The 26,862-nt window shown below is 34.7% G+C and overlaps 3 protein-coding genes across 13 annotated transcripts; 2 read left to right on the top strand and 1 right to left on the bottom strand.

Moving 5' to 3' along the window:
• Positions 1-3,836: 3,836 nt before the first annotated feature.
• On the top strand, positions 3,837-12,278 carry LOC140879897 (uncharacterized). Of its 5 annotated transcripts, XM_073283860.1 has the most exons (5): positions 3,837-3,994; positions 4,605-4,644; positions 5,187-5,915; positions 6,502-7,652; positions 8,944-9,132. In XM_073283860.1, coding segments are annotated over exons 1-4 (1,821 nt in total). In that variant the 5' UTR covers positions 3,837-3,992; the 3' UTR covers positions 7,552-7,652; positions 8,944-9,132. The 5 variants fall into 5 exon arrangements, with proteins under 5 accessions (XP_073139961.1, XP_073139958.1, XP_073139962.1 ...); XM_073283857.1 differs by having other exon boundaries at positions 4,605-5,915; XM_073283861.1 differs by lacking the exon at positions 4,605-4,644.
• Positions 12,279-13,288: 1,010 nt separating this feature from the next.
• On the top strand, positions 13,289-15,053 carry LOC140880195 (putative pectinesterase 11). Of its 2 annotated transcripts, none has more exons than XM_073284411.1 (4): positions 13,289-13,720; positions 13,858-14,046; positions 14,192-14,457; positions 14,606-15,053. In XM_073284411.1, exons 1-4 carry the CDS (start codon positions 13,340-13,342, stop codon positions 14,811-14,813), a joined length of 1,044 nt encoding a protein of 347 aa, XP_073140512.1. In that variant the 5' UTR covers positions 13,289-13,339; the 3' UTR covers positions 14,814-15,053. The 2 variants fall into 2 exon arrangements, with proteins under 2 accessions (XP_073140512.1, XP_073140513.1); XM_073284412.1 differs by having other exon boundaries at positions 14,222-14,457.
• Positions 15,054-16,704: 1,651 nt separating this feature from the next.
• On the bottom strand, positions 16,705-19,072 carry LOC140880196 (protein RER1B-like). Of its 6 annotated transcripts, none has more exons than XM_073284413.1 (5): positions 18,889-19,072; positions 18,430-18,528; positions 17,860-18,226; positions 17,038-17,218; positions 16,705-16,898 (listed from the first exon to the last, which is right to left on the bottom strand). In XM_073284413.1, the coding sequence occupies exons 2-5, from the start codon at positions 18,509-18,511 to the stop codon at positions 16,854-16,856; spliced, it is 675 nt and encodes a 224-aa protein (XP_073140514.1). In that variant the 5' UTR covers positions 18,512-18,528; positions 18,889-19,072; the 3' UTR covers positions 16,705-16,853. The 6 variants fall into 6 exon arrangements, with proteins under 6 accessions (XP_073140514.1, XP_073140515.1, XP_073140518.1 ...); XM_073284414.1 differs by having other exon boundaries at positions 17,860-18,340; XM_073284417.1 differs by having other exon boundaries at positions 18,461-18,528; positions 18,889-19,071.
• Between the last annotated feature and the right edge of the window lie 7,790 nt (positions 19,073-26,862).

The following is a 26,862-nucleotide window of genomic DNA, read 5'->3' on the forward strand; positions in this document are numbered from 1 at the left end:
ATGGTATCAGTTTTACATATTGTTGGGAATATGCATTTCAAATTGAATCAGCTATGTTTCGTTGTTTTATTATTTTATGTTGGTTCCCTATTGTTGTTTTTTATTTACTAAAATTACAAATTTGGAAGATTGAATCCTTATTCTGTAGGATTGGAGATGAAGACGAAGTTTAATGTTGCAGTTGGTGCTTATTTTAGGGGGAAAATTGTGGCTTCCGTATAATCCATACAGATAGGAGATGAAGACGCAATTTAAAGTTGTAATAGGTGATTATTATATAATCCATCTACATGTATTTGGTGAGTCGATTTCTGTTTTCCGGAACATATATAGGTCAGACGAAGACCCGTGTCTATTGGTTTACATGGCTGCGTGTGTTGAAATAATATGTAGGAAACTGCAGTTGCGAATTCACATAGACATTCAAGAAATATTTGATAACATAGATAAGCTCTATAAAAATAAAATTGCGCAGGTGGGGGCGGAAGGAAAATAAATATTTTGTCGTAGTTAATATTTGTAATTTGAGATTCAATTGTTTTAATTATCAATTTCGGGTACAACCTAGGGGTCCAATTTTATTACTTTGATAATTGATTCACAAATCATTTGATAATGGTAGCAGTTCTACATGTTGATGGTAATATGCAATATTTCAAATTCAATTATCTATGTTTTGTTGTTTTAATATTGTCATACTTTATGTTGATTCCACATTTTTGGTTCCCTTTTACTAGAATTACTGATTGGGAGGATTGAATCCCTGACAGAAGAAGAAGAAGATGGCGTTTAATCAAAAAAAATCGTGACTTCCATACAATCCACCTAAATGTATTTGGTTAGTCGTTTTATGTTGGCCGCAACCAAGGTCGGATGAAGACCTGTCTATTGGTTTCCATAGTTGCATGTGTAGAAATAATTTATGAGATACGAGTTAACAGTGAGCGAGAGTTTCACATAGACATTCAAGAAATATTTTAAAAATATGGATTTTGCGGTGAAGTTTGTGTTAGCAGACACGTGTGGATGCACAACAACATGATTAATTTCTTCAAAGAAAACTCCTTGCAAGAATTTGGCTGATGTACGTACTGTTGACTTTTCCACCAAGATCAAGATTTGTACAATTTTATTAGTATTTGGACTAGAATCACATGCATGTGCTTGTCGTTTTGTTTTATGCAGAAGAATCCAAAGTAGAAAATTAATTGTTATCATCTTCTATTATTATTTTATCATTATATTATCTATCATTATGTGCGAATGAGGTAAAGTTCAAATTAACTGAGGAATATCATTACAAAAAAAATTGTCATTACCAACAACAAAATTCGTCGCTATTCTGTCACTAACTGTAGGACAGATTTTGCGCTATCAAAGAAGTTCTATCAGTGCTATCAAAGAAAACCTTTTCGCGGGCTAATTTTATGACAAAATATTGATTCTATCGTTAAATAGTGATGGAAATAAAAAGGTTGTCACAAAGTTGTAACGACGACTTTTATGATTTCGTCATGATAGCGGCGACAAATATTCAAAATTGTAGTTAATTTAGTGACATGAGAAGAAATTATGTCGTCGTATACAACTATAAAACTATAATATTTGTCACTAAATAACAACAGAAACCTAAATTTTGTCACTAAACGAGGCCTTTTATTATTATGTCGTTAAACTCAATTATGACAGAAAAATAAATTTTGTCGCGAAATTTAGTGAAAAAATTCTTAATTTTGTCACTAAATTAGCCAACCAAGCATCGGTCCTCATTGGATCTAAATAACACAAATAACACAAATATTATCATCATTATTAAAGAATATCATAAATCATAAGATAATCATTACACCACAATAACACAAATATTATCATCATTATTAAAGAATATCAACAAAAACATCAATCTAACAATCACAAAAACACATGGAAATAATTACAAAATATATCATCCGAAACAATATGACACATAAAATATCTTTGCACATACGAAAAAGGTCAAGAACCATGACAAAAACAAGTAAGTATCTAAGGGGATGGGAGTGTACTACATCATCACGAGCACTTGTAAATGGGTTGGACTGGGGAGTCAATGATTGCATGCTCAATCAAATATCAAACCTTATCTTGCATGGTACTTAGCTCTCGCGTAAGTTCTTCGACCTCAGAAGTTGCACCAGCACCCTCGTCCTTCGGTAGTGTTTGAAAAATCTTATAAAAATATTTCTCAGTTTTTTTTAACAAAATTTTGGGATTTTGTGAAATTTTGTTAATAAAAAGTTGAGAGATGCTTCGTAGAAGTTATTCCAAACACCACCTTAGTTGCAAATCAAAATTTGATCAACATCTAAATCAATAAATTGTTTGAATTAAGAGGTTTAGTACTGCACAAATATACAAATGAAAAAGTCAATAAGACAATAGAAGGATTTGTGTGTGTTTTTTCATAGTTATCATTGTTGGATCATAAATCCAACATTGGGGTTATGTGTAAATAATTATGTGTTGTGGACTGTCAAATAAAGTTAGCCCATAAAAGTGATCTAAATAAGGTTTTGGTTTATTTGGGTTTTAATGTATCTAATAGGGTGTGACCTTTAATGTGTAGATACTAGTGAACTTTTTTATTTGATTGATGAGCTTAAATAGAATCTCAAATTATAAATAAAGGGTTATGGTCCCCAGATCATACGACGTTGACAACGAGTATATTCCCATCGATAGTTAGAGAGCGTGAGAACTGAAGGAACTCTCAAAGCAGATCGTGTTGATCTGGAAGGTCAAATCATGCAGATCTACATCAGTATCAATTGTTATGAATTAAGGTACGCTTCCGATTAAGTTTACAGTTTTAATCTTGATGATTTAATGTGATAATTCTGTATTTAAGTTTATATGGATTTTTCTCCAACAATCACAACAAACTTTATAAAGAATTCCACATGCTACTAATAGAAGCAATATATCAAATGCATGAGAGGGTACCAAATATACATGATGCTAAATTGTAGAAATTAGTTGAATGATAGGTTTGACTGCTTAATGGTAAAATCATTACTCAGATGAATAATATATTATATGTCAAAATTATAACTCTTCATTGTAACTCACTCAAATTTACAACGAGGAGTTAAAATTTTGGCATATAATATACTATCACTAGGGATTAGAAGAGACGTTTCATAAAAATTTTTGTGTTAACGTAATAATCTACCAATGATATTACTTAAGTATATCGCACTTGACAATTATTGTCTTGTGAGTAAAATTACCTTTATTGCATTAATTCAAAAATTTCTTCAGAATTTGATTTATATTATTATTCGAACGCAATATCTCCAAAATTCTAATAAAATATCATAGAATTAGTAAGAAATTTTCGCCAAATACTATATATAAATTAACTAAAAATGTTGGATAATTCCACCTTGACATGGAATTAACTAAAGTGTTCACCTTGCAGCTTCTTTAATTATTTTTAATATTTAATTTAGTGCGAAAGCAAAATACTGAAAATTAACAGATACCTCCTTTTAAAAAGAATTAACATATAGATTTGATCGGAAATTGATTATAAGTCAATTCATGGAAATCATTGGTGGAGGTATGGATGCCAAAATATTCGATAAAATCGAATCAATCGATAGAATCGAGGTATTTGGAAAAAAAAAATGGGTTAAACCGATGATTGGATTGTTTTTAACGAATTTTCAATTACTTTATAGTCCATTTCGTTCTGACAGTAGAATTGGGCTTTGGTTTACTGGGCCATGTTGTAGACTATACGATCGGGCTTTGGGTTATTTAGCCCTTTCAAAGAATCAGTAAAAAAAAAACAGAATCGGAGAAAACCTAAATCGATTGGCTTCGGCACCTTTTATCGGCAGACTCCAACATCGGCGGGGTTTAAGAAACTTGTCGCTGAAGCTTTTTTCTGGAGGTGGATCATGATCGAGGATGACAACTCCAGAGATTGGTGACTCTATGTTATCTCCATGTATTTGATTCACATCTACTCTTTTTTCCTAGAAAAATCGATGCTCGTTTTTGGCTTTATCGTGATATTGTTCATTTCTTTTTAGTTTGAAAAAAATTACATATCCTGAAAAGGATGAATCTTTTAGAAAGCTCCAGTACGTGCATTGTGCTTGTATCCACATATTTCCATTTTTTGCCCCCTTGAAAACTGAGTGAATTCCTTCTCCTGAAATGGATGTGAAGCAACAAAAATTGATAAGTTGGAACGTGGAAGCTGAAAGTAGAGTAGTTTGCTTTGGGGCAAAGCAGACTTCACTCGGAAAATGTCAGCACTTGTAGATATCTGGGATGGCAGTGTTTAAGCTACTTAGGGGTTTCATAATTTTTATTTCCTTCTCACAGCCTCTCGTGAATCTGTCTTAAATTTTGTGTGACAAATTGTTGCCTATTTAGCACTTCGTTTTATAACAACGATCTTGTATTTTTAGAAATTTTGAGCTCACGAATGTTTGTCAACTATTTTGCGAAATTCACTGTGGAAGTTTTCAAATTTCGAAGTCTAATTTTGGAATCTTGTACTCCATAACTTATTCTTTCTCATATCATGTTTTGGTCTCTCTTAAATGCAGGAAATTTGACTTCTTGACCTCTCTATTTGATTTCCAAATGGTAACAACCGCTCAAGAGAGTGATTTTGGTTTTGTCTGTTGTGGGTTTTTCTTTTTATCATAGTCTTTTATGTTGTGGCTTGGATCGGCGCCATAGATCCACATTAGTGCTTCTTTTCAAGGGCGGTGATAAATATAGACATGAATTTTTGGCGCATCTTGTCTAATAGAACAATCATTACCATACCAAGACTAAATGGTAGAGTTTTGTCTTCGTACTCTGGTGGACACAGATCTATAGTTAATTATATTGTGTCCACACCTACATTGCTCAATTCACCTCGAGTAATTGGTATCTCATCTTCCATTTGTGGCGCACAATACCTGAAGTATGATTTAAATTATTGTAGACACATTCACACGGTCCAACAAGGTAATTCTAATTCGTCATTTAGTTATCCGGATGGTGAGTCTGAAAATGATGCATCCATGAATGAGTTCTTGTCTAGATTTGCTTGGTCAATGCGTCAAAAGGTCAATGAAGTTTATCCTGACTGTGACAAGGAGACAATTGACGGGATGATGTTAATTATTGTTGAGAAGGTTGCATCAGAGATGGAGAAGGGCGGTCTTGAGCAAATGATTGGAGTTGCTGAATCCACACCCTCACCGGACTTTAGCGAGGATTTGTGGAGAACTGTGTGGGAAGTGAGCAATGCGGTTCTGCAAGACATGGTTAAAGAAAAGAAAAAAGAGAAGATGAAGGTTTTTCTTCAGTCGGAGGAAGTTAAGGAGATGTATAGGTTTGCTGGTGAGGTCGGTGTTCGGGGAGATATGCTGAGAGAGCTTAGGTTTAAATGGGCCCGTGAAAAGATGGAAGAAAGTGAGTTTTATCAGAGTTTGGGGTCCCTTCGGGACAAGCATCCTCAAATAGAATCCCATGAAGAAACTAATTTAAGTAAAGAAAATATTGATAGAGAGGAAGGGCTGGGATATGCCAATGATGTGGCTGAAGATACAACGAAAACTGTCACTCTTCCCAAAAGGCATGGCAAGATAAAGTACAAGATTTATGGACTTGATTTATCTGACCCAAAGTGGGTTGAGGTGGCTGATAAAGTTCATGAGAGTGGCAAAATTATGTGGCCCCAAGAGCCAAAACAAATATCTGGAAAGTGCAAATTACTTACCGATAGAATTCTTTCACTACAGGAGGAGGAGGATCCTTCTCCTCTTTTAAGTGAATGGGTTGGCCTTCTCCAGCCTTCGAGGATTGACTGGATTAATTTTCTTGATAGATTGAAACAACAGAACCCTTGTCTACACCTTAAGGTATGTCACTTCAGTCTGGGCTGGAAACATAATATTGCGGTGCTGCATGGATATGCAATAAAACAAAATTTCCTTTATATTTGAACTTCGTTCCTTTTTTGTGTAAATTGATGTGGTTTTAAATATCTCCAGGGCCCTGTGTAGTCTAATCAGGATTCTGATTTTTCCGTTATAGGTTATAACTAACCTCCTGTTAGCAAGTTCAGTTTGTTTCACTGGAAGTTGGAAATAATATGATGTCCTTTCTTCTGGCATAGATGATATTTTTTATGCTTCAACTGCTATTTCTATTGGAAACAACTAATACAACGCAACTTTGTGGCATGATCATTATATTTGATTTAACATGAATTAATTGAACTCAATGAATATGTATTAGATGGCCTATCTTGTCAACCTTTAAAATATTTCATTATAGCTATTAGATGGTGCAACTTGGAATAAGATGTTTTTTATCGAACTGGACAGGCGTATTTACATTTTATATATTTTCATTTCAATTGTCGATGATATAAGCGTGGTTAATGGTTGAATGCATACTCTTCCTGCTTTCTGATCCTTGATTAAATTTTATGGGTGTGCTTAGATTGCGGAAATTGTACTTGACGAAGAGTCCTTTCAAACTAGTGTGCATGATTATTCAAAGCTGGTTGATGATCTTTCTAGAGAAAATCGCTGGAAAGATGCTGAGAGAATTCTAAAGAAGATGGATGAAAATGGCATTCTTCCTGATGTTCTGACTTCAACCATTATGGTTCACATGTACAGCAAATCAGGAAATCTTGAGAGAGCCAAAGAAGCATATGAGAGCTTCACGGCTCGTGGGTTCCAACCAGATGCAAATGTCTACCATTCTATGATTATGGCCTATGTAAATGCCGGTGATCCTAAATCTAGTGATTTATTGATGAGAAAAATGGAAGCTAGTGGCGTAAAAGTCACAAAAGAAATATATATGGCAGTGCTTGCGTCCTTTGCCCACCAAGGTGATGTTAATGGAGTACAACGTGTTGCCTTAACCATGCAGTTTGCTGGTTTCCAGCCAACTGTGGAATTCTATACACTACTAGTTGAGACATTTGGGCGAGTCGGTGATCCGGAGCAGGCTAGAAATAGTTTTGATCACATGATGAAACTTGGGCACAAGCCGGATGACAGATGCACTGCTAATATGATTGCAGCCTATGCAAAGAATAATCTATTGGATAAAGCCTTGAATCTTCTATTGGAGCTCGAGAATGGTGGCTTTGAGCCTGGGGTTTCTACTTATACAGTTTTGATTGATTGGTTGGGCAGAATGCAGCTTATCGATGAAGCTGAACAGATACTGGATAAGATTATTGAGCTGGGAGAGGCTCCACCATTGGAAGTCCAAATAAGCCTTTGTGACATGTACTCCAGAGCTGGGTCCGAGAAGAAGGCTCTTCAAACCTTGGGTGTTGTGGAGTCGAAGAAGGAGCAATTTGGGCATGAGGAATATGAGAGGATTTTTAGTTCATTATTGGCTGGTGGTTTTGTCCAAGATGCTCAAAGGATGCGTGGATTTATGGAAGCTCGGGGATTTTTTCCCTCGGAAAAGCTAAGGATTGAGTTGGCGAGAAAGGAAGCTTTCGGCAAGAGACGAACAATCAGATAGGTCACTGCCATATTAAAAGCCTAGTTGCATAAGAAAAGCATAATGATGATTATGGATGCTGATGCATCTCCAGTTTTGTTGCGCTTTATCTAGTCCCTCTAGTAAGTTTTACTGTCTTGGTGTCTCTCTCTCTCTCTCTCTCTCTCTCTCTTTTTTTTTCTTTTACTTTTTTTTGGTGTCAAATGCCCGTCAGATATGCTTCCTATATTCAAGGTGGCAAGTCTCTTATTTGCTGTTATAGATTAAGAGTGCCGACTTGATCCATTATCTAAGTCACACATGTCTTGGACCTTGGTATGCTTTCATTTTTTTGTCTGTTTCTTGAGCTTGATGTCCAAGGCACACTTGCCTTTTTAAACTAAATTTAAAAAATGACGGCGCATTTTTTACTCTTGCCACACTCCTTATGTTGTCATTTTTGGATTCTAACGCGCACATTTGCATTTGCATTTGCATTTGCTTAACCCGTAGTGTTCCTTGAGAGTATTCAACATCCCTTTTGTACTAAGTGATAGTAAACATATCAAAAAAATTTGTTCAAAGATATAAAATATGGAAATTCAGTTTGTATAATCTTTTTAAAAATTTGAGCTTTCACTTGGCCATGTACTTTAGAAACGTTATTAATGCCTTCTAAGAGGAAAAAACTTAAAATACGTGTTTTGACAAGATTTTTAAAAACAATAATTTTTAAAAAAATGTTCTCCAAATATAGTTTTTAAATAACAAATGAGAGTTGTTTTGAAATGATTTTAGAATGAAATACAAATGATGAAAATCAAAACATTACTTTTGAGATGTTTAAAAAATTTATATAATATTTGTCCAAACACATATTTGTTCTTAAAATAACTTCTAAAACAAAGCTTAAAACACTTTTATGAAAATGTTTTATAAGTACTTTGTCCAAACGGAGACTGGACTTTTAGCAAATATGTCTTATAAGTTATAACTATTTAAATTCTGAATATGTTGGGCCTAAGCACCTTGTTCTGGCAGGGAACCTCTTGATCTCAAGCCAAGTGCCGCCTGTGTCGGCCATCCTTCGATTCCTTTGAATGTATGCTGCAGAGCAATACTCACCCCTAGATCTTTTGGGTCATAGTGCTGTACACTTTATGGCTCTGATGATGCATATTTGGGTATTTGACACATGAATTGGTTCTGCTCATTTTTTTTATTTGGATCCATTTTTGCTTGAGCCCCTTTGATTCACATTCATTTTATTTGAAGTCCATTTCATTTGTCATCCATATATTACATTTGAACCTTGTGTTTGCTCTCACATATTATGATGATATTTGATTTACCATAGTATTTTATGAGTCAAGATTTTGTTACTAATTTGCTCGCTGATCGTCAAAGCTCACTATGCGCATGTTTATCTTTCAGGGGATGTGAGGGATTGAAGTTGAGGCTAATGAATGAGGTGGTTTGGGGCAGTAGATTTTGAGGAAATTTGGTTGGTTAAACAGTACAAAATACATGTTAAATGCTTTGGAAGTAGTAGGTTTCAGGTTGCGTTCATGCTTTGTACCTCCAGGTTTGATTTTGCTTATTTCAATACATGGGTTTCGATTATTTACATCTTATGAACTCAACTACTTGAGTGAATAACTGAACATGGAATCTCTCCTTTTGTTTTTGAGCAGTAAATTTGGCATGGATTTATTTCTTGTAAATTAAATCCCTCTCATAAGTTTCTTTCAAGGATCTTCAAATTGGTAAATATTACAATTTACACATGCTTTCCTTGAACAAGTCGGCGAGGCATATAATGGTTTCCCAGATTCTGGTTTCCCTTTTGCTTTTTTCGTTGGTCATGACAATTCTAATGTCCAAAGATTAGCCTTTTTATTGATCGAGGAAGAACCTTTTTTTAAAAAAAAAAATTTAATAAAATAATTTACTTTTCGTGTTTCTTTTGAAACAAATCGGAAAAATTATCAATTTATTTCTTACCCATTATAAAAAAATTTCAATTCCTAAACCTCACTGCTAGAATTGGATTTTATTTTGGTTCCCTGAACTTCCCTGGTTTATTTACATGTTAAGTTAAATCATTGTATTTTACTTCTAATTCATTAATTGCTTCGCATATATAATAACTTTAATTTATGATTTAGTTATATTATTATGGATCAGAATTTTTATTGATTTTATGTCAAGTTGTTGAATGATATTTCGAGTACAAAATCTAGCATTTTGATATTTAGGGATTTTCATTGAAATCGTACTCCAGTTTAAAGGTCAAACAAAAATTGTAAGAATTTTTGGGAAAATTTACATAGATAAAACATGAAATAAAGCACAATTTCAACACAATATTCTGACTGATGTTGGCTATTTGGAATTTGGGGAGGGTACTCGTTTTTTTTTTTTTTTTTGATAAGAATTTTGGGGAGGCTACTCTTGAAGGAGAAACTCCTGGAGAAGCCCAAATGCTTGGACAAGCAAAGTTGATTCCTCGGATTGGCAAAGCAGCAGGAAAAGGAACAAAATGAATGCATGTTTCATTTGTTGGGATTTTCTACAGTTCCAATTACCAATATTTTATAAGAAATCACATTTCCTTTGTCACACATCAATCATATTCCAAAACATTCATTCAAAAACTCTCTTCTCCTCTCATTTTCCCTGTGATTGAACATTAATGGCCGATCGAAAATCATTTCCATTCCGCTTTTGGACATCAAATCAACGACGTGTAACACCACGCCCAGCAGCATCAGCACCACAATCTGTTTCTGCTCGTACCCCTGCACCTAAAGTTGAAGCTCCAACCAACAGCCAACCAACCACCAGCCCCGCCAGCTCGTCCGCTGCCTCCTTCAAGACTCCATCTACATCTGAACCCGAGAACCAAGAGTCGGGTACATCGACCATCACCAACGAACCTACAACACCACCTACAAGAGAAGTGCAAACTGCTATACAATCCACAGAGGATGCAAACCCCACTAACTTTGTCGTCGAACCTCAGAACTCATCTCTATCTCGTTCAACTTCTCAATCCCGAGCCTTGTCTCAACCAGCATCACCCTCTCGTCGGACATCTCAGTCAAGAACGCCTCCCCAACCTTTGTCTCCATCTCGTGTATCGCCTAAAGCACGTTCCCCGGTCTCATCTCCGCCCCCTACAGCCTCTCAGATGCCCTCGACTCCCCAAAAAAAACCAGTACCACGATCCCCGTCCTCTCGCTCTCCAAAGCTGGCATCCTCCCCATCCATCAATAGAGTTCAGCCAAATTCCCCATCAAAAGAATCAAAAAGATCCAGTTCCAAGTCTAACACGTCTTCGATTATTCCAAACGACGAAGAACCGAAACCTGCATCGTATCAACAAGAGCCCATAGAGCTACAGCAGCCGGCAAATGTTAAAAATGACTTCTTCCATGATTCCAGTAGTCTAAGCACGGACGAAAGAAATATCACACACAACGAGATGGAAGTCGCACCTCTTATTTTATCGAACGCAGGTACTAAAACAACCACCCCTGCAGAGCATCGGAAGCCATCTGAGCCATCCCAAAACTTGGACACTATTGATCTAAATGATGAACGCGAACCCATTTCAGGCTCGAGTGTCAATCCCGAAGAAACTAAAGAAGTGAAGGTAGTGACAGAGCAAGTAATGAAAACAGATGATATGGATGAGACAGAGAAGGAAATTAATGGTTTTCTGGCTCCAAAATCTGGTTCAGAAGCGCACACAACAATGAATATTGATACCGGGACTGATTCGAACCCAATGCACGTCGAAAAAGAAGAGCTGAAACAAGACAGGACTTTTGGAAAGGATGAACAATCTGCTCAACCAAGGGGAGAAAATGTGCCACTGCACAAAGAAATAAGAGGGAACCTTTCAACATTTGTCAACAAAATGGCCATTGGAGATCAGAAAAACGGTGTTCACGACAAACCAGTAAGTGTAATCACCCTTGCAGGAGAAAACCGAGGCGCATCAATGCATTTGGGGCCAGATTCTTCAAGGACAGAAGGACCAATCCACATTCACAGAAGCTACAAGATCGAAGGTAACGAAAGTCCTGATACGACCACGGATTTAGAGAGCCATTCCAAAAATGCTAAGATAATGGATAGTCCAAGAATACTAGAAGACCAGCCAGCTGAAGCTTATGTGAACAACAATGCACAGAGCATCAACAACTCTCTGGTGTTCAACTGTTCCATTAGTGAACGAAATCCTGGAGTTCACATGGTGTTTGCCAATATACCTAAAGAATACATCGAGTCAGGAGACAAAATAAAGACCACCAACGTTCAAAAGGCAGAATTCAGCGCAACAACTGCGGAGAAAGTTATGCACAAGCCCAGGATCAGAAGGAGATGTCTCCAAGGTCTTTTCTTAGAATCCAGCGACTCCGAAACAGAAGATACGGAGAATCCTAGGCGTCATGGTTGCCGAGTTGGATGCAAAACAAGGGGTGACGATGATCGGATCGATGTCCGATGAACAAGAAAAGAGTGTGTTTTTACAATGTTCACAACTATCAAATGTGAGTCTACTTCTTTAGTCTCTGGAAAAATGGTAATAAGGACATGTTGATCCATAGCAAGGGAAATAGCTGTTATTTTCATAAAGTTATGATCGTGTATGTAAACAAGAAAACATGTATATATGTATACATCTGTTTCACAGTCATCAAATAAAGCATCTGCTACATCTGTACATAATACATTGCATTTCATTGAGAAAATGAATGAAATATTTGACACCTTAAACCACTAGCTACGTCTACAATATTTTAACGAGTTTTAAAATGAAATTTATGTGTTTGTTTCAATAATATTTTGTGGGATTTTCATTATCAACAGTAGCTTATAATCCTATTTCTCCAAAATCTAACAACAAGTATAACATAACTTCATTTGAATTGAAAGTATCCACTATCCGGAAGCTTTGATCCTAGAATAGGGGCAACACCCTTATGCAGGATCCATACGCCCGAATTTATTTGAGATCACGAAGTTCACATATTCAGACATATATAGACCTCATAACCGTTGAATCTAACATAAGCTTAATGCCTTGTGTTATGTTGAAATTTTCAACTCTGTTCTTTATCAACTTTTGAGTCAACTCCTGCAGTAAAACTTATTAATTGAGAACGAATTTGAGGTTGCACACTCAAAACACATAAATTAAATTCAATGGATTCCAACATATAACGTGTCTAATGAATTTGATATTTGACTATATTATTTTAATGAACTAGGCATTAATTTTTTTAAAAAAATATTGTTTCAATTCGATTTGTTATAATGTTAATTATTTCCCCCCGAAATCAAAGACCTTAATTAAATTTGAAGGTGAACAATTCTTTTGCATGATTTTTCGCTTAGACTATTATGATTATTTCAATTCGATTAATTTAATATATCTTTTCGTGAATTCAAATATAGTGAAAAATTTCATCCCAAAGAAAAAAAAAAAAAAAAAAACTATTGAGAGAAAATAAGAGAAACAGAAGGTCGGGTAGCTAGCACGTAAATCATAAATGAGCATGTTTCGGCGACAGTTACTTTTCAAACATGTGAAGCGTCTGTGTAAATCATCGTACGTACTTCCATGCTGTGCTGCTTCTGTGCTCCATACTTTTCAACTATGCTACCAAGAAAAATGACCTTCAGCTTCTAGAAATAATACATGCAATACGATATTATTTGCAACCTCAATATATATAATCTTGATTCCACTCGCCGGCCGATCGACTCTATAGCTAGTTGACCATCTTGTTCTTCTTTGGATTCTTTTGAGCCTAAAATGATCATGGGTTTTAGTTCTATTTTCTTGCTAAGTTTCCTGGGATTTTGTCTGGCTAGTAATGGATCAGAGTATTCAAATGAGCAGCCAACTGCTATTCTTGTAGAAGTAGACCAGTCTGGAAATGGAGATTATCGAAAAATTCAAGATGCCATTGATGCAGTGAAGTCTAACAATTCAGAGCAAGTATTTATTTTGATCAAACCCGGGATTTATAGAGAAAAGATTGTGGTTCCAGAAGATAAACCCTTCATTACATTGAGTGGAACAACTAAAGCTAGTAAAACTATAATAACCTGGAGTGACAGTGGAGCCATTTTTGAGTCTCCTACATTTACAGTCTTGGGATCTGATTTCATGGCTCGATATCTCACGTTTCAGGTGAATATTTCATCTTTTTTTTCAAGAATTAAAAAGATTGATCAAGACATAATTTTTTTCTCTCTCTTTTTATTTATAACTTCAAGATGATCAGTATGATTATGTTAATTTGTTCCTATATATATATTTTGAGTCAGAATGAGTATGGCTCGGGAGCGAAAGCTGTGGCGTTGCGAGTATCCGGTGACAGAGTTGCGTTCATAAGTTGTCGAATTTTGTCCCATCAAGACGCATTGCTTGATGATAGGGGAAGACATTACTATTCCAACTGTTATATTGAAGGAGACACCGACTTCATTTGTGGGAACGCAGCTTCTTTCTTTCAGGTAATGTCACATGATCAATGCATTAACATGCATCTACTAACGAATTTATATATGATCTACGCGATCCGGCGTGGTTAGTCGTGAAATTCTTGATCCATGTAAATTCTTGCGGCCACGAGAATATTTCTAAATTTTTTGTGTCAAGTTTTTTTTATGGCAAAATATGGTGTGGCAGAAGTGTCATTTGCACTCTCTAGCACGAGGGACGGGGGCTGTAACGGCCCAGAGGCGGCAGTCACCGGCGGAGGAGACGGGGTTCACGTTTGTGAATTGCAAGATCACGGGAGTGAAAAGTGCTGTATTAGGGAGACCGTGGGGTGATTATTCTCGGGTGGTTTTTGCCTTCACTTACATGTCGAATGTTGTTTTGCCTCAGGGATGGGATGATTGGGGTAGTTTGCCGAAGCAAAGGTAATTCATTTCAATCTTTTTAGATGTTGTTTGAACTCGAACCCAAATTATTTTAGATTTTAAAGAATTAAAAGGCATTTACAAAAATGCGGCAGATGCTAGCTAGTTAGATCAAATACAATCTCAAACTTGTTGAATTTACGAACAGGACTGCATATTATGGAGAGTACAGATGTTATGGGCCAGGTGCAAGCGTCTCTAAGAGGGTAGATTGGTCTCGAAATCTTTCGAGCCAAGAGGCCCAACCGTACTTGACGGAGGAGTTTATCGGTGGGTCGGCTTGGATAAGATCGGTGCCGTCGCATTTCCGGAGAATCGCCACGGCTGTTGGCCACCATGTTAATGGAAGTACATAATGATGAGGATAAAGATCGTTAATGGTGTGAGTTAATGTGTGTATATATGCATTTTGAAGCTAATATGTATACATACGCAGCATATTATGTAATAGGATTTGGAGTACTTGGCTCATTTAAAAGCTAGACTAGATGATGATTTGACTTTAGCACTTAACATGTCAATTGTTTTTCAATTTATCATTATTTCTCATAATTGACCAAAATGGTAATCATCTAAGCTACTACACCAGCTCTTACTGCAGATAATACGAAGCTATAGAAGATCATTTGAAATGCTGAAAATTCACAAGATAAACCCCATATGATTCTATCAGTATGCATATTCACATACATAGCTATTTGCAAATAAAAGATTTTCAATATAAAAATAACTCTTGCTATGTCAAAGCAATGAAACGGAGTAGTCCTCCTATAAACGCCATATGATTCTATCAGTTTGCATATTCACAATCATAGCTATTTGCAATGTCTATCCTGAGAAAAAAAGTTATGAAATTCATCGAAATGGCACTTGATACTTGGGTATAGCTAGCACTTTATGGATCTTTCTCCGACGACGGTATGACCATGACAAAATAAAATTTTCAGCATCACCAAGAGCCATTTTCCACAGCAGGTGCTGGTGCTGGTGATACTCTGATTTTCCCAAGTGCCCTTCTAGGCAATAAAGCCGTCGTCACTTGCCTTTGTTCACCTGCAGGATTCAACTTCTTGAAAACATGTAGATTGGTGAATGAAAGTGCGTATAACTATAGAACCTTAATCAACAACCCAAATTAATAGAGTCCATACAAAATGAATTTCATACCATCAAATCTGGAGCTGAGTTTAGCAGAAGTCGAGAGGCGTATAAGCATGGGAGTGACAATGGTGAGAACTGCCCAGAAAAATAAGATCAAGACATAGGTTCTTCCATTCATTTGTCACTGAAAATATTTGGTGAACATTGAAGTACTAAATGGAGGATTATATTAAACAAGAAATGGAAGTTAGAGTGGACATTTTCTTGCCTAGCTGGACCAGATTGAGAACCAATTATAATAATATCGTGTTAAACATTTCTAAACCACAATCATCAATTAGTTAGCAATATAATATGTGTATCGTCCACTCTCAAGCAAGTCAAGTAATATTTTACAATGCAAATTTGCAATGTGGGTGGTCGGTAGTTGGAAGCTGTTGCACCAATACCGTGTGAATTACAAGGATTCGTCTGGCATCCCCTAGCAAAGTCAAAGTCTGGTTCACATATAAACGTATACATTGATTATCACTGGACATACATAAAATCAATGAGAAACCAACATCATTTAGCACTAATCAACGGACTAGGCTACAACTAGGTGCCGAGAAAACCGTCATTCATTTTGCGATGATTTCGAGTTTTTAGCAGGTGAATTGTACAAAAGGAAACTAGAACAGCACAATTGAGCATGATACAATAACTCATAAGATGTATAATTTTGGTCCCCCTTTCATAGTTTCAATGTTCGCCTATGAAGAAGCGATCAGAGGATAATCACGTGTAAACTTGAAGCTTCCCATTTGGAAATTGGGAATGGTTTAACAAAAGAGCAATGTTACAATACCGCCAACTCATAGCCAACTAATGTCAAGGGCATGATTGTAAAATATGGAAAAAAAAATTCACAAATTCAAACGTCATATAAAACTCAATACAAAATCTGAATACACGTTATTAATGGGCCATCTTAGCAAGGCATGAAAATCACAAATGTTGGCATTCTCTACAGCTTCGGCATTAGAAATCGTGATATACGATTATAATAATTCTCCTTTGAACAATATCTAAAGACAAAGCATTGTAGGAACAAGAACTTTATCATTTCACTTTGGAAGACTAAATGCACAAAACAAAGCATTGTAGTGAAAGAACTTATCATTTTACTTATGACTATCATAACTAAAAGTACATCTTCAAGATGAAGTACATCGAAAATAGATTTCTTCGGTGAGCTACATAGTTTACAAGATTCATTTCCAACATCAAGGAATTTGCTTTCGACCTCAGTCTTTTCATGAGCTACTGGTACTTCCATCAGACTTCATACTAGCATACCTCTGCCAAATGTGTGCATGAAGAAAAGGAGGTCATTATTTTCTGTTTTATATAGAATGGCGTAGAATAGCAAAAAAGATGGAAAACAAAACAACTGGAAATTTTCAAGAAATTTTCAGGTTAAACAACAATTGGCATCACCTGCTTTCCAATATTGAAAGGAACATATCTGTGCTTGATCATGTGCGTAATTAACCGCTTCGTGGTCAGGAAAAATAAGAAAACCCAGTAAAAGAACAAAATGGGCCAGAAGACAGGTACGTCGAATGCAGAGAAGAAGGTCATGAAAAAGGCCACGCAGAAGGCTTTTGTGATTGCATACCTGAAATATAATAAAATAAAAGAGTAAATAATAGCTTGATCAGCCAAAAAAAGCAAAATAACGGCACACACAAAACTAGTACAAAGCTGAAAGAAAATTAACCCACAAGTGACAATACAACTACAACCAGGTACAGTTTTTCAGTATTTCCCTTTTCCCCATATTCTTTAGAGCCCGCATTTAGTTGATTCTATGTGAACAAAAAGCTATTTATTCAACAGACAGACAGTTTAAATTTTCAGCCGTTAACTAAAGCACCAAAATAGAAGTTCAAGTCCAGTCAAGCCTAACATTCAGTATATGATGAAGCACTGTTTTCAAACTTCTCAGTTCTCACAGATTTCAGTTGTACAGAAATAAACTCTCAGTTAGATAAATCACAGCTTACTATGATGCATCCAGTAGAATCATACTGTAGATACTGATAGATGGTACTAAAAAAGAAAACTGCAAGGGAAAAGATAACTTGCTCATTAAATTTCCTCACAGACTGATAAGTGATCTGCATACTTGTAGATGGAATGTCAACTGAGCGAGAAAGAATATGCAACACTGAGACAAATAAAATATCTTACTGAAGGGATTAACCCTATGTGTGTTTTTTACCATGCAACCACAAGAAATGGTCATAATTATCTCACCAAAATTTGAACTCAGACAGTCGGCGGATGAAAGGCCTGAATTCAGTGGAGTCTTTAGTTGGCGAATAAGCTCCATCTAAAGCTTCTATCTCCGGATCAACTTTAGGAGACAGAAACCCGATCAATAAATTTAAGATGTAGATTGCTATACCATATGAGATGACATAAAAGCCCCGCACATAATAAACACGTAAGACGTAGATTGCTGCAGCAGCAAGTGTTCCCAGCCACCTATAACCCATATGAGGAGCTGATCTATCCAAGTAATACCGAAATGCCCTCGAAAAGTCATTCTTCCATTTTGTTAACGGTGACATTTGAGACTCGCCTTCACCTCCAGTTGCCTCCATAATAATCACGACGTAGCCTGCTAGTAAATCCACAATAACATTTATTGTTGTCATCTACTGCCCCAAGATCGTTAAACTGATGTAACAAATGGAACTTGAAATGCTGTCTCCACAAACATATCATCTTTGCACTATAAATATGTAAAAAAGTATGCTCAGGGTTCACAAATCGAGGAAATTCTTCGATTAACGTACAGGATTGGAATCGAAATTAGCTTACATAAAAAGAAAAACTGAAGCTCCAGTCTTACGTGCTGAAGCGGGATAATGAAGACATTCATTCCTCGAAAACAAAGTCCCATAATATTAGTCTCGATTCCTGACCAGAATCAACTTAATCCAAGTGATTAAATAATCCAATCGACTACAATACCTATCCATGCCCCTACTACTAACTTGATCAACTTTAACACGGCTTACTAACAGAGAAAAAAAAAATTTATCACCCTCCACCCATAATTGATTCCGTAAATTCCCATCGTTAATTTGAATATCTAAACCAGTAGCAAGAGCAATACAAGCCCTCACCTACAGTATTCGAAATTAACTAATTGGCACTAAAAATCATAACTTGGTTTCAGTGTGAAAAACAATATGCAATTTAGCTAGCGAGATAACATATAGCACATCACTCAAAATAAACAACAAAATACAGCGAAAATAAATCGAAACAACGGACCTTAACACTTGGGATTTCCAAATGAACCAACAAACATGGCACGATCGTTGATTTTCTGCGAGGTATATTGTTTTCTTGTTTGTAATATAGGAACCACTTTCCTAAACCCAATTCGGATTTGCCTCAAAATAATTACGCTATAACCCTCGAAATTCGGGTTTTTTTCATATACGCCCCACAATAGTTGAAAATGCCTTACAAATCTTTCTAATGTCAGTCGTGTTTGTATTAGGAAACATTATTTCGGAACTAAATATATATATTTTACTATTTTATAAAACTTGAGCCATTTTTAAAAACTGTTTTGAAACGTTTTGATGACACCAAAATATATTTACAATTTAACCCTTGATAGTTATTTAAAATTTAATATATTTACATTTTAAAAAAGGGTAAAAATAGGTGAAAAACAAAAACAAAAAAAACTGTCTTGCATTTTGAAAACTGCATTTTACACATTATTAATAACTCACTTCTCCTATATCGAAGGAAACTGAAATGAATTTGGTTTATATTATATTGATCGCATACGCAAAGCGTGTGCACTTTTACTAGTATATATTAAAAACTAATATGTTTTTATGGATCTTGTCCTGTTGAAAATCTGTCTCACACAATTAATCTGTGAGACCGTTTCGTACAAGTTTTGTGGACTTAAAAAAGTTTTTTACAAATTTTTAGTTAGATATCTAAAGACTTAAACCATAGTAGACTACATTTCATATGTTAAATATTTTTCAATCTTCTGACTACACACACATTTTTATTCTGAAAAATATTCCACCTACCGGACAAAATCAAGGGAATAATATATCAGTTCACTTGTGTATCGTTTTGATCCTATTGATGTGATGATGATTAAATAAATATATATTTATAACAAATATTCATGTATTATTTTGATCGCTAACCAATCGTGTTTTAAATTTTATAAACACGAACGATTTACCATTTGATAAATAATAATTTATCATTATTTAATCTAGTTAAATGATGTCCAAGGACATCGAAGGTTAGATATCCCGATTGCATATGATATATATTTTTTATTTGAGAGAACGAATTGTTATAATTAAATATCGAATTTGATATCTCATCTAATGCTTGACATCTTGATATTAAATAAACTATACATCATCGATGCGTACGAGTGAAGGTAATGGCTAGACTAGGAATGATGTATATTCCCCTGATACAATGTTTAGTCAACGACCCATGAATTGAACTTTAGAGCAAATTTTCAAACTAATTCCAAGTACAAAATCGGTGGGCTCCACATGGATTTTTTAAAAACCGAAGCCCAATAAAGATTCATTAATTTTTGGGCCTGAACGACTTAACAATTTGGTTCAGATTTGATTTCCAACTCATAAAGAAGAGCAACTCTTTTTTTTTTTTTTAAAGATAAAATACACATTGAAAAGTATCAAATATACAAGTCACGAGATGCAACAACATTGAGCCAATATGGAATAATACTATTCATAAATTTCAAATTCGAATCAGAAATCAACACTTTCCTAGTTAGACGATGGGCCACATTATTTGCTGATTTGCGCATATGCTTCGGAGACAAAAATACCAAAGATTGAAGGCAAGATCATACTTCCATAGCAATCGCAGAGGAGCAACTTCAAACACCACCAGGTACGATCACTTCAAAATTACAAAGCCAATAGTTTTATTTATTTTACTAATTATTTATATGATAATTTATCCCAATAAAAAAATCAAAAACTGCTCACAAAATTAAGAAATATATTTTTTTATTATTAACTAAATCAATTCTTTATTAGATAATTATCCCAAACAACGTGTAATTTTAAAAAAACAAATAACAATAAAAAATCAAAATTTAAAACTAAAAATAATAATGTCGACATCAAAATTTCATATGCTAAAAAAATATTATACATAAAAAATGATTACATAAGCATGCAACGCACACATCTAACGTCGCTAATTTTTAGCGTCCGTGGATCTGATTAACCATTGTGTTTTAGTATTTATTTACTTTTTTTTAAACGAGTATTTATTTACTTATTATACGACTAATAATGTATACGTAAGAGCATTGAATTGAACCAACCTATTTTATTTTCTAAGGTATGTATTTATATTATTATTATTATTATTATTATTATTATTATTATCATTGAAATTATTTTCAGCAGATAATTCATACGATAATGCTTTTTTAGATCTCCTTTCTTAAAATACCGTTTCACCATCGTTTATTTATTTTATAACCAAGAAAAAACATACAAATGTAAATATACACACGTACAATTCGATGAAAAAATAAACCGATCAAATCTAATTATATTTTCACATAAATAAAACTTTAATATACATAAAAAGCATATTTCACGTTTTGCGGAGTAACATGTATGCACCGATGCAGACAATCAACAATTATATTATCCATGATTAACGGGTGGGGGGTTGGTGTACTAAACTATTTGTCTCGAAATAAATATATATATATATATATATATATATATATATATATATTCATTCAGTTGTCCAACCAATGATATCTAACTCGTTTTCGAAAATTAAAATCTGGTATCGTGTTTTAATGATGCGAAAAATTAAAAAAATAACTAAAACCTGATACCGAGTTTTAATGGTAGATAACGAGGTGAACAGAAATTGTTAGGCAACTTAGAACTTTTATATATATATATATATATATATATATATATATATATATATATATATATTAAATGCTACAAAACATGATATGATTGTAATTAATATATCATGTCATGTCGAAATAAATAAAAAAAAGTTTCATATATGTTGGTGGCAAATTGGCAATATAAAAGAATAAAAAACACCAAGTCGTCGTTTAATAATCTATATTTCCTAATCCTCAACCGTATATGTTTTTAATACTAATTAATTTTTCATTGTCCTAAATATACAGTTATTTCTACATTTAGTAACATTAATTTCTTGTTTTTCACTAATATACTTTCATTAAGAGTGAATTGTGAATAAATCCCTAAACCCAAACTTAACTTTTTTATAAAACCCTACAATAAAAATTCTTTCTTAAAACTCCCTAGGACCACCAAACTTGGTCAAATCCAATGTTTAATTCTTGTACCCAATTTATGCATTTATGTACTTCATTTATGCTATTTTTGTGCTCAATTATGGTACTTGAATCATCCGCAAAAATGGTATCAGAGCTTTAGGTTAATTATTCAGACTTTATATTATTCGTTAATTCATACTTTTCTTTGTTGAGGAGAAGATTTTCTACAAAAGATGACTTCAAACGAAGGTTTGAATCAAGAGGATTTTTTTCATATAAAATCATATAAACAAGTTAATCTACTCATAATAGATTACTTACAACAGGTTGTGATTAATTCTCTTAATTTTGAAGGGAGTAAGAAAGATGATCTCTAACTCTAAATTTTTAGAGATTACCCCAGATTCCTCTAAACTCTCCGGAGATCTTAGAGAAATTCAAAAGACAGTACAATATTACAGCAATCAACTGTATGAAATACCTCGGCAAATTGAAGAAATCCTTAAGAAACAAGAAGAAATTCTTGGAACTCTAAAGGATCTTCAAAATAAAATCATAAATCTAGAACACACTTCTGGTTCTAGAAAAGGAAATACAGGAGGAAGGTTACCACTCTCGTTTGGTACTGAACCTTTGTTACATCAGAAAGGTAAAACCAAAATGGTTCAAAAACCTTTAACTGATGATGAAAGAATGATTAATCTTATAAAAGCAGTATCAGAGAAAAACACTATCTGATGACTACTTTAGAAAGATTAAATCTCGAAGATCTACAAGATCTTGCGGATTCTTTTGCGAATCTCAAAGTAGTAGATCTAAAAATGAATTCCCCTGAGGGTGAACAACCCATAGGGAATCCCCCAAGATATGTGGTTAAAACAGAAGAACCACATAGTAAGTTTCAGGTTGGAGAAAATTCACATCCAGTAGGAACCAGATCAAGAAGGAGTAAAATCTCACTCCATCAAACTCCTTACGGAAAAACTGTTTTAGATCCAATACATTCTTACGGGGTTATGTTAAACCTTGATGTTTTGGACTTCAAAAACAGAGAAAATCTTATAGATGATTGGACGTCAGCTATGAGAATTGCAGCAGGGACATTAGATCTCAATAAAGAAGGATTCATTAAACTTTTAGAAATGAGTCTAATGGGATCTGTCAAGATTGCATGGGAGATGACTATGCCAGATACGAAGGAATCAATCTTAGCAGGAGAATCCCTCAGCGAGATTGGAGAAAGAATGACCACCCTATTTAAAGCACAATTCATAGGGATAGACTAATTCAATAATCAAGATACAGAGAAAAAGAGAAGATATACTCAAGCTCTGTATAGCCTCGAGTTACATGATATCTGTTTAGTTGATGAATACATTATGTTATTCACCAAATACAGATGGAATTCAGGAGTCGAGAAAAATGTAGCTATTCAGCTATTTTTCGCAAAAATGCCAAGTCCCTGGAGAGAAATGCTGATTAAAGAATACGTTCCAGGTCATCTTGATACATTGGCAAGACGCGCGTCCTTTTTGAAAGGAAAATTGGCAGAATGGTGTCATATGGCAACATTACAGAAGAACTACAAGAAAATAAGGGGTATAGATAAACGTACACCTTTATGTTGTAGAAAAAATATCTTCCAACGATCATTGAAAACAGATCACAGGGATTTAAAAGGAAGAAATTCAGAAATAATCCCTATAATAAAAGAATGATAAGTTCTTGGAAACCAAGAACATTTTGGTCCAAACAAAAGGCCAGATCTTATAGATCAGGAAGAAGAAGTAGACCTACAAGAACATCCCCAGTAACAAGCTCATCACAAAGCAGGGGAAGAACACCATCAAGAAGAACTTTCAGAAGAACTCATACAAGAGCAAGTGAAAGTTTCAAGGATTGCAACTGCTGGACATGTGGAGCAAGAGAACATATATCTACAAATTGTCCAGAAAACGAGAAAAAAGAGTTAAACTCTTTGAAGCAACACCAGATATGGATGATGCGGTCTTCTTTCAAGATCTAGTCCAAGTATATCAATTTGAGGATATCCCCTCAGATGAAAGCATATACGAAGAAAATATGTTGTTTAGTCAATAAGATTCTGAGGATGAATCAGAATCAGAATCATAATAAAGAAGAAGTGTTTCGGCAGGAAACACTTGAAAGTTTGGCTGGATTCTTTAGTCAAACCACGGTATCTCATAATATGGTCCAAAGGATTATGAGAGAAAATCCAACGTTACAAAAGTACCAGGGATTTTCGGCAGGACAAGTAGAAAGAGTCTTAGGCAACCTAGGGCTTAGACAAAGAAGACATAATTTGATTTACAAAGTATCCAGAAGGAAAATGGCAATCCCCATGGAGTTAACAAGTAATCAAATAGAGATGCAGTTAATTCCTTTTGAAGAAATAAGAGATGAATTGCAAAAATTTAAAAGTGAGGTAGCAAGGACGATGTCTTGAATTCATATTGGAGCAATCCAAATAATGATTAAGGCAACTTTTAAGGAAGAAATAGATTCACCTATAGATATCGTAGTATGCGATAAAAGAATGGGGAATATTCAAGATGCTGTCCTGGGTACTATCTCAGGAAATCTTTGTGCAGGAAAAATTGTAGGAGTTATTTATCCAAGAATAGCCTACAATTTATCTGACAGGAACTTTAGTCGAGCCTTGACGTTGCATCAAAACTTCAAGGAAAAAAGACTAATGAAGGAAGGTAATAGGCCATATTCTATTACATATCAAATTTCATATGCTCTTTCTAATACTCACTATTCTGGATTATTTATTAGAAATGAGTTCATTGAAATTTCAGAGATCTTTGGGAAAGTTGCTCATGCGATATACCCAGAAAGAATCGAGTTTTCTTTAATTCAGGAAACGGATATTCAAATTCAAGACAGACCGGTTCTATACAGAGACCTTAAAATAGAACCTCGAAGGTTATCTTTCCAAGGAAACCAAATGACAAGTAGGAGATGAGACAAATCTCCTATTCAAGAAATTCCACCAGAAGAAAAAGAGTTTTCTATAATAGGAAAACTTAGATCTCCAGAAGGATGGAAAGAAGTAAAAATAGTATTCGAAATTACAAGTCATCGGAACCAGTTCCCTTGTAACTCGATTTACTATTTGAAACAGCAGGAAAAAGGAACTTACCAAGGATTGATAAATATTGGAGAATTGGAAGTTCAAATCTGTGAAATTCTAGGAAATGAAGTGGATCAGCTCATTCTTGGCCTAGAGTTTCTGGAGGACCATAAACCATGGAAACGCCTTGAAAAAGGAATAGAGTTCATGGCAAAATAAAAAACTTGGAGGAATCAATAAGAATTCTATGAAATGGAAAACCAAGAGAATTGGATAAGGGACAATCTCTTAATCAGATTCGAAAACCCTGTTTACAAACAGAGGAAGAAGCAATTGTTGAAATTAGTAAGTCATGAACATGATTTACTAGAACGCATTGAAGAGGTAGAAAAGAGTAACCATACTCTACCTTCTGAAGCCTTAGGAAGACTAAAGGCGAATAGTCTTAATCGGATTACTGAGTTACAACACATGCTGTTAAAAATGGCAGGGCCATTTAGTAATCCCTTTAAAAAATGACAACAAGTCCATTCTCCATATACATTCCGATAGGGATGTTGTATGAACAATATAAGACTGAATACTTTGCAGCTTATATTGATTCGGGAGCAGAAATTTGTACAGCAAAAATAGGAGTCTTCCCTGAAGAATGTGAAGAAGAATTACCAAAAATTGCTGGACGAGATTTCTCTAGAAGAATTTTAATTCTTTGTAAAGGAATAAAACAAGCAGAGATCCTTATGGGAGGAGCACGTCAGACACCTTGGTACAAGGTAAAGACACCACCAATCTATTTCCATGATGCAAGAGCTGATATCCTGTTGGGAAATAACTTCTTACAAATGTTTAAGAAGTACACACAAGACAATGAGTCAAAAAGGCTTATGTTCACTACAATTTGTGATCATAAAATTATCGTTCAAAGACTCAAGGTTGCTTTTTATCGACAATTGTCGATAATATTTCGCAGCCAGCGTGGTGATAAAGGACAACTTTTTCACCCAAAAATGAAAGATCCAAGAAGGTTTGGAGAAACCATGTTGAAAATAACAACAGAACAAGAACTCCAAACAGAGGATATGGAGCTTCTCAAGGTAACTCTACATCACAGAGATATAGAGTTAGAAAATAAGGTATCCCTTGAAAATGTCAAAAAGAGGCTCAAAGAAAGTTATAACGAACATCCTTTGGCATGGTGGGATAGAAATCAACTCAAAGCTAGTCTTACTCTAAAGGAAGGCAAAGAGTATGAATTCATCAGATATAAGTCTATCCCAATGAACTTAACAGATCAAAGGGATATGAGAAACATTTGGATCTTGGTCTAATCAAATAAGGAGTTTCATCATATAGCAGCCCAGGATTTCTGGTCAGAAATCATAGTGAAATAAAAAGAGGAAAACCCAGGTTAGTTATTAATTACCAAGGTATTAATAAAATCCTGGAGTTTGATGGGTACTTCATACCCAATAGAGAATATCTAATTAGCTGTGTACGAAATGTTATAGTGTTCTCAAAATTTGATTGTAAGTCTGGATTCTACCAGATAAGAATGGAAGAAGGCAGTAAGAAATTCACAGCCTTCTCTACTCCACAAGGACACTATATTTGGGAAGTTATGCCTATGGGATTGGCTAATGCACCCCAGATATTTTAAAGAAAGATGGATAATATTTTTAAGGATTATTTCAACTTTATGTTTGTTTATATTGATGATATTCTTATAGCATCAAAAAATATCGACGAACACGTTAAACATTTAGAGATTTTCTCTAAAATTTGCAAACAAGAGGGATTGGTCTTATCTGAAAAGAAAGCAGGGAAAATT

Source organism: Henckelia pumila, chromosome 2, assembly GCF_033568475.1.
Source record: "Henckelia pumila isolate YLH828 chromosome 2, ASM3356847v2, whole genome shotgun sequence".
NCBI lineage: Eukaryota > Viridiplantae > Streptophyta > Magnoliopsida > Lamiales > Gesneriaceae > Henckelia > Henckelia pumila.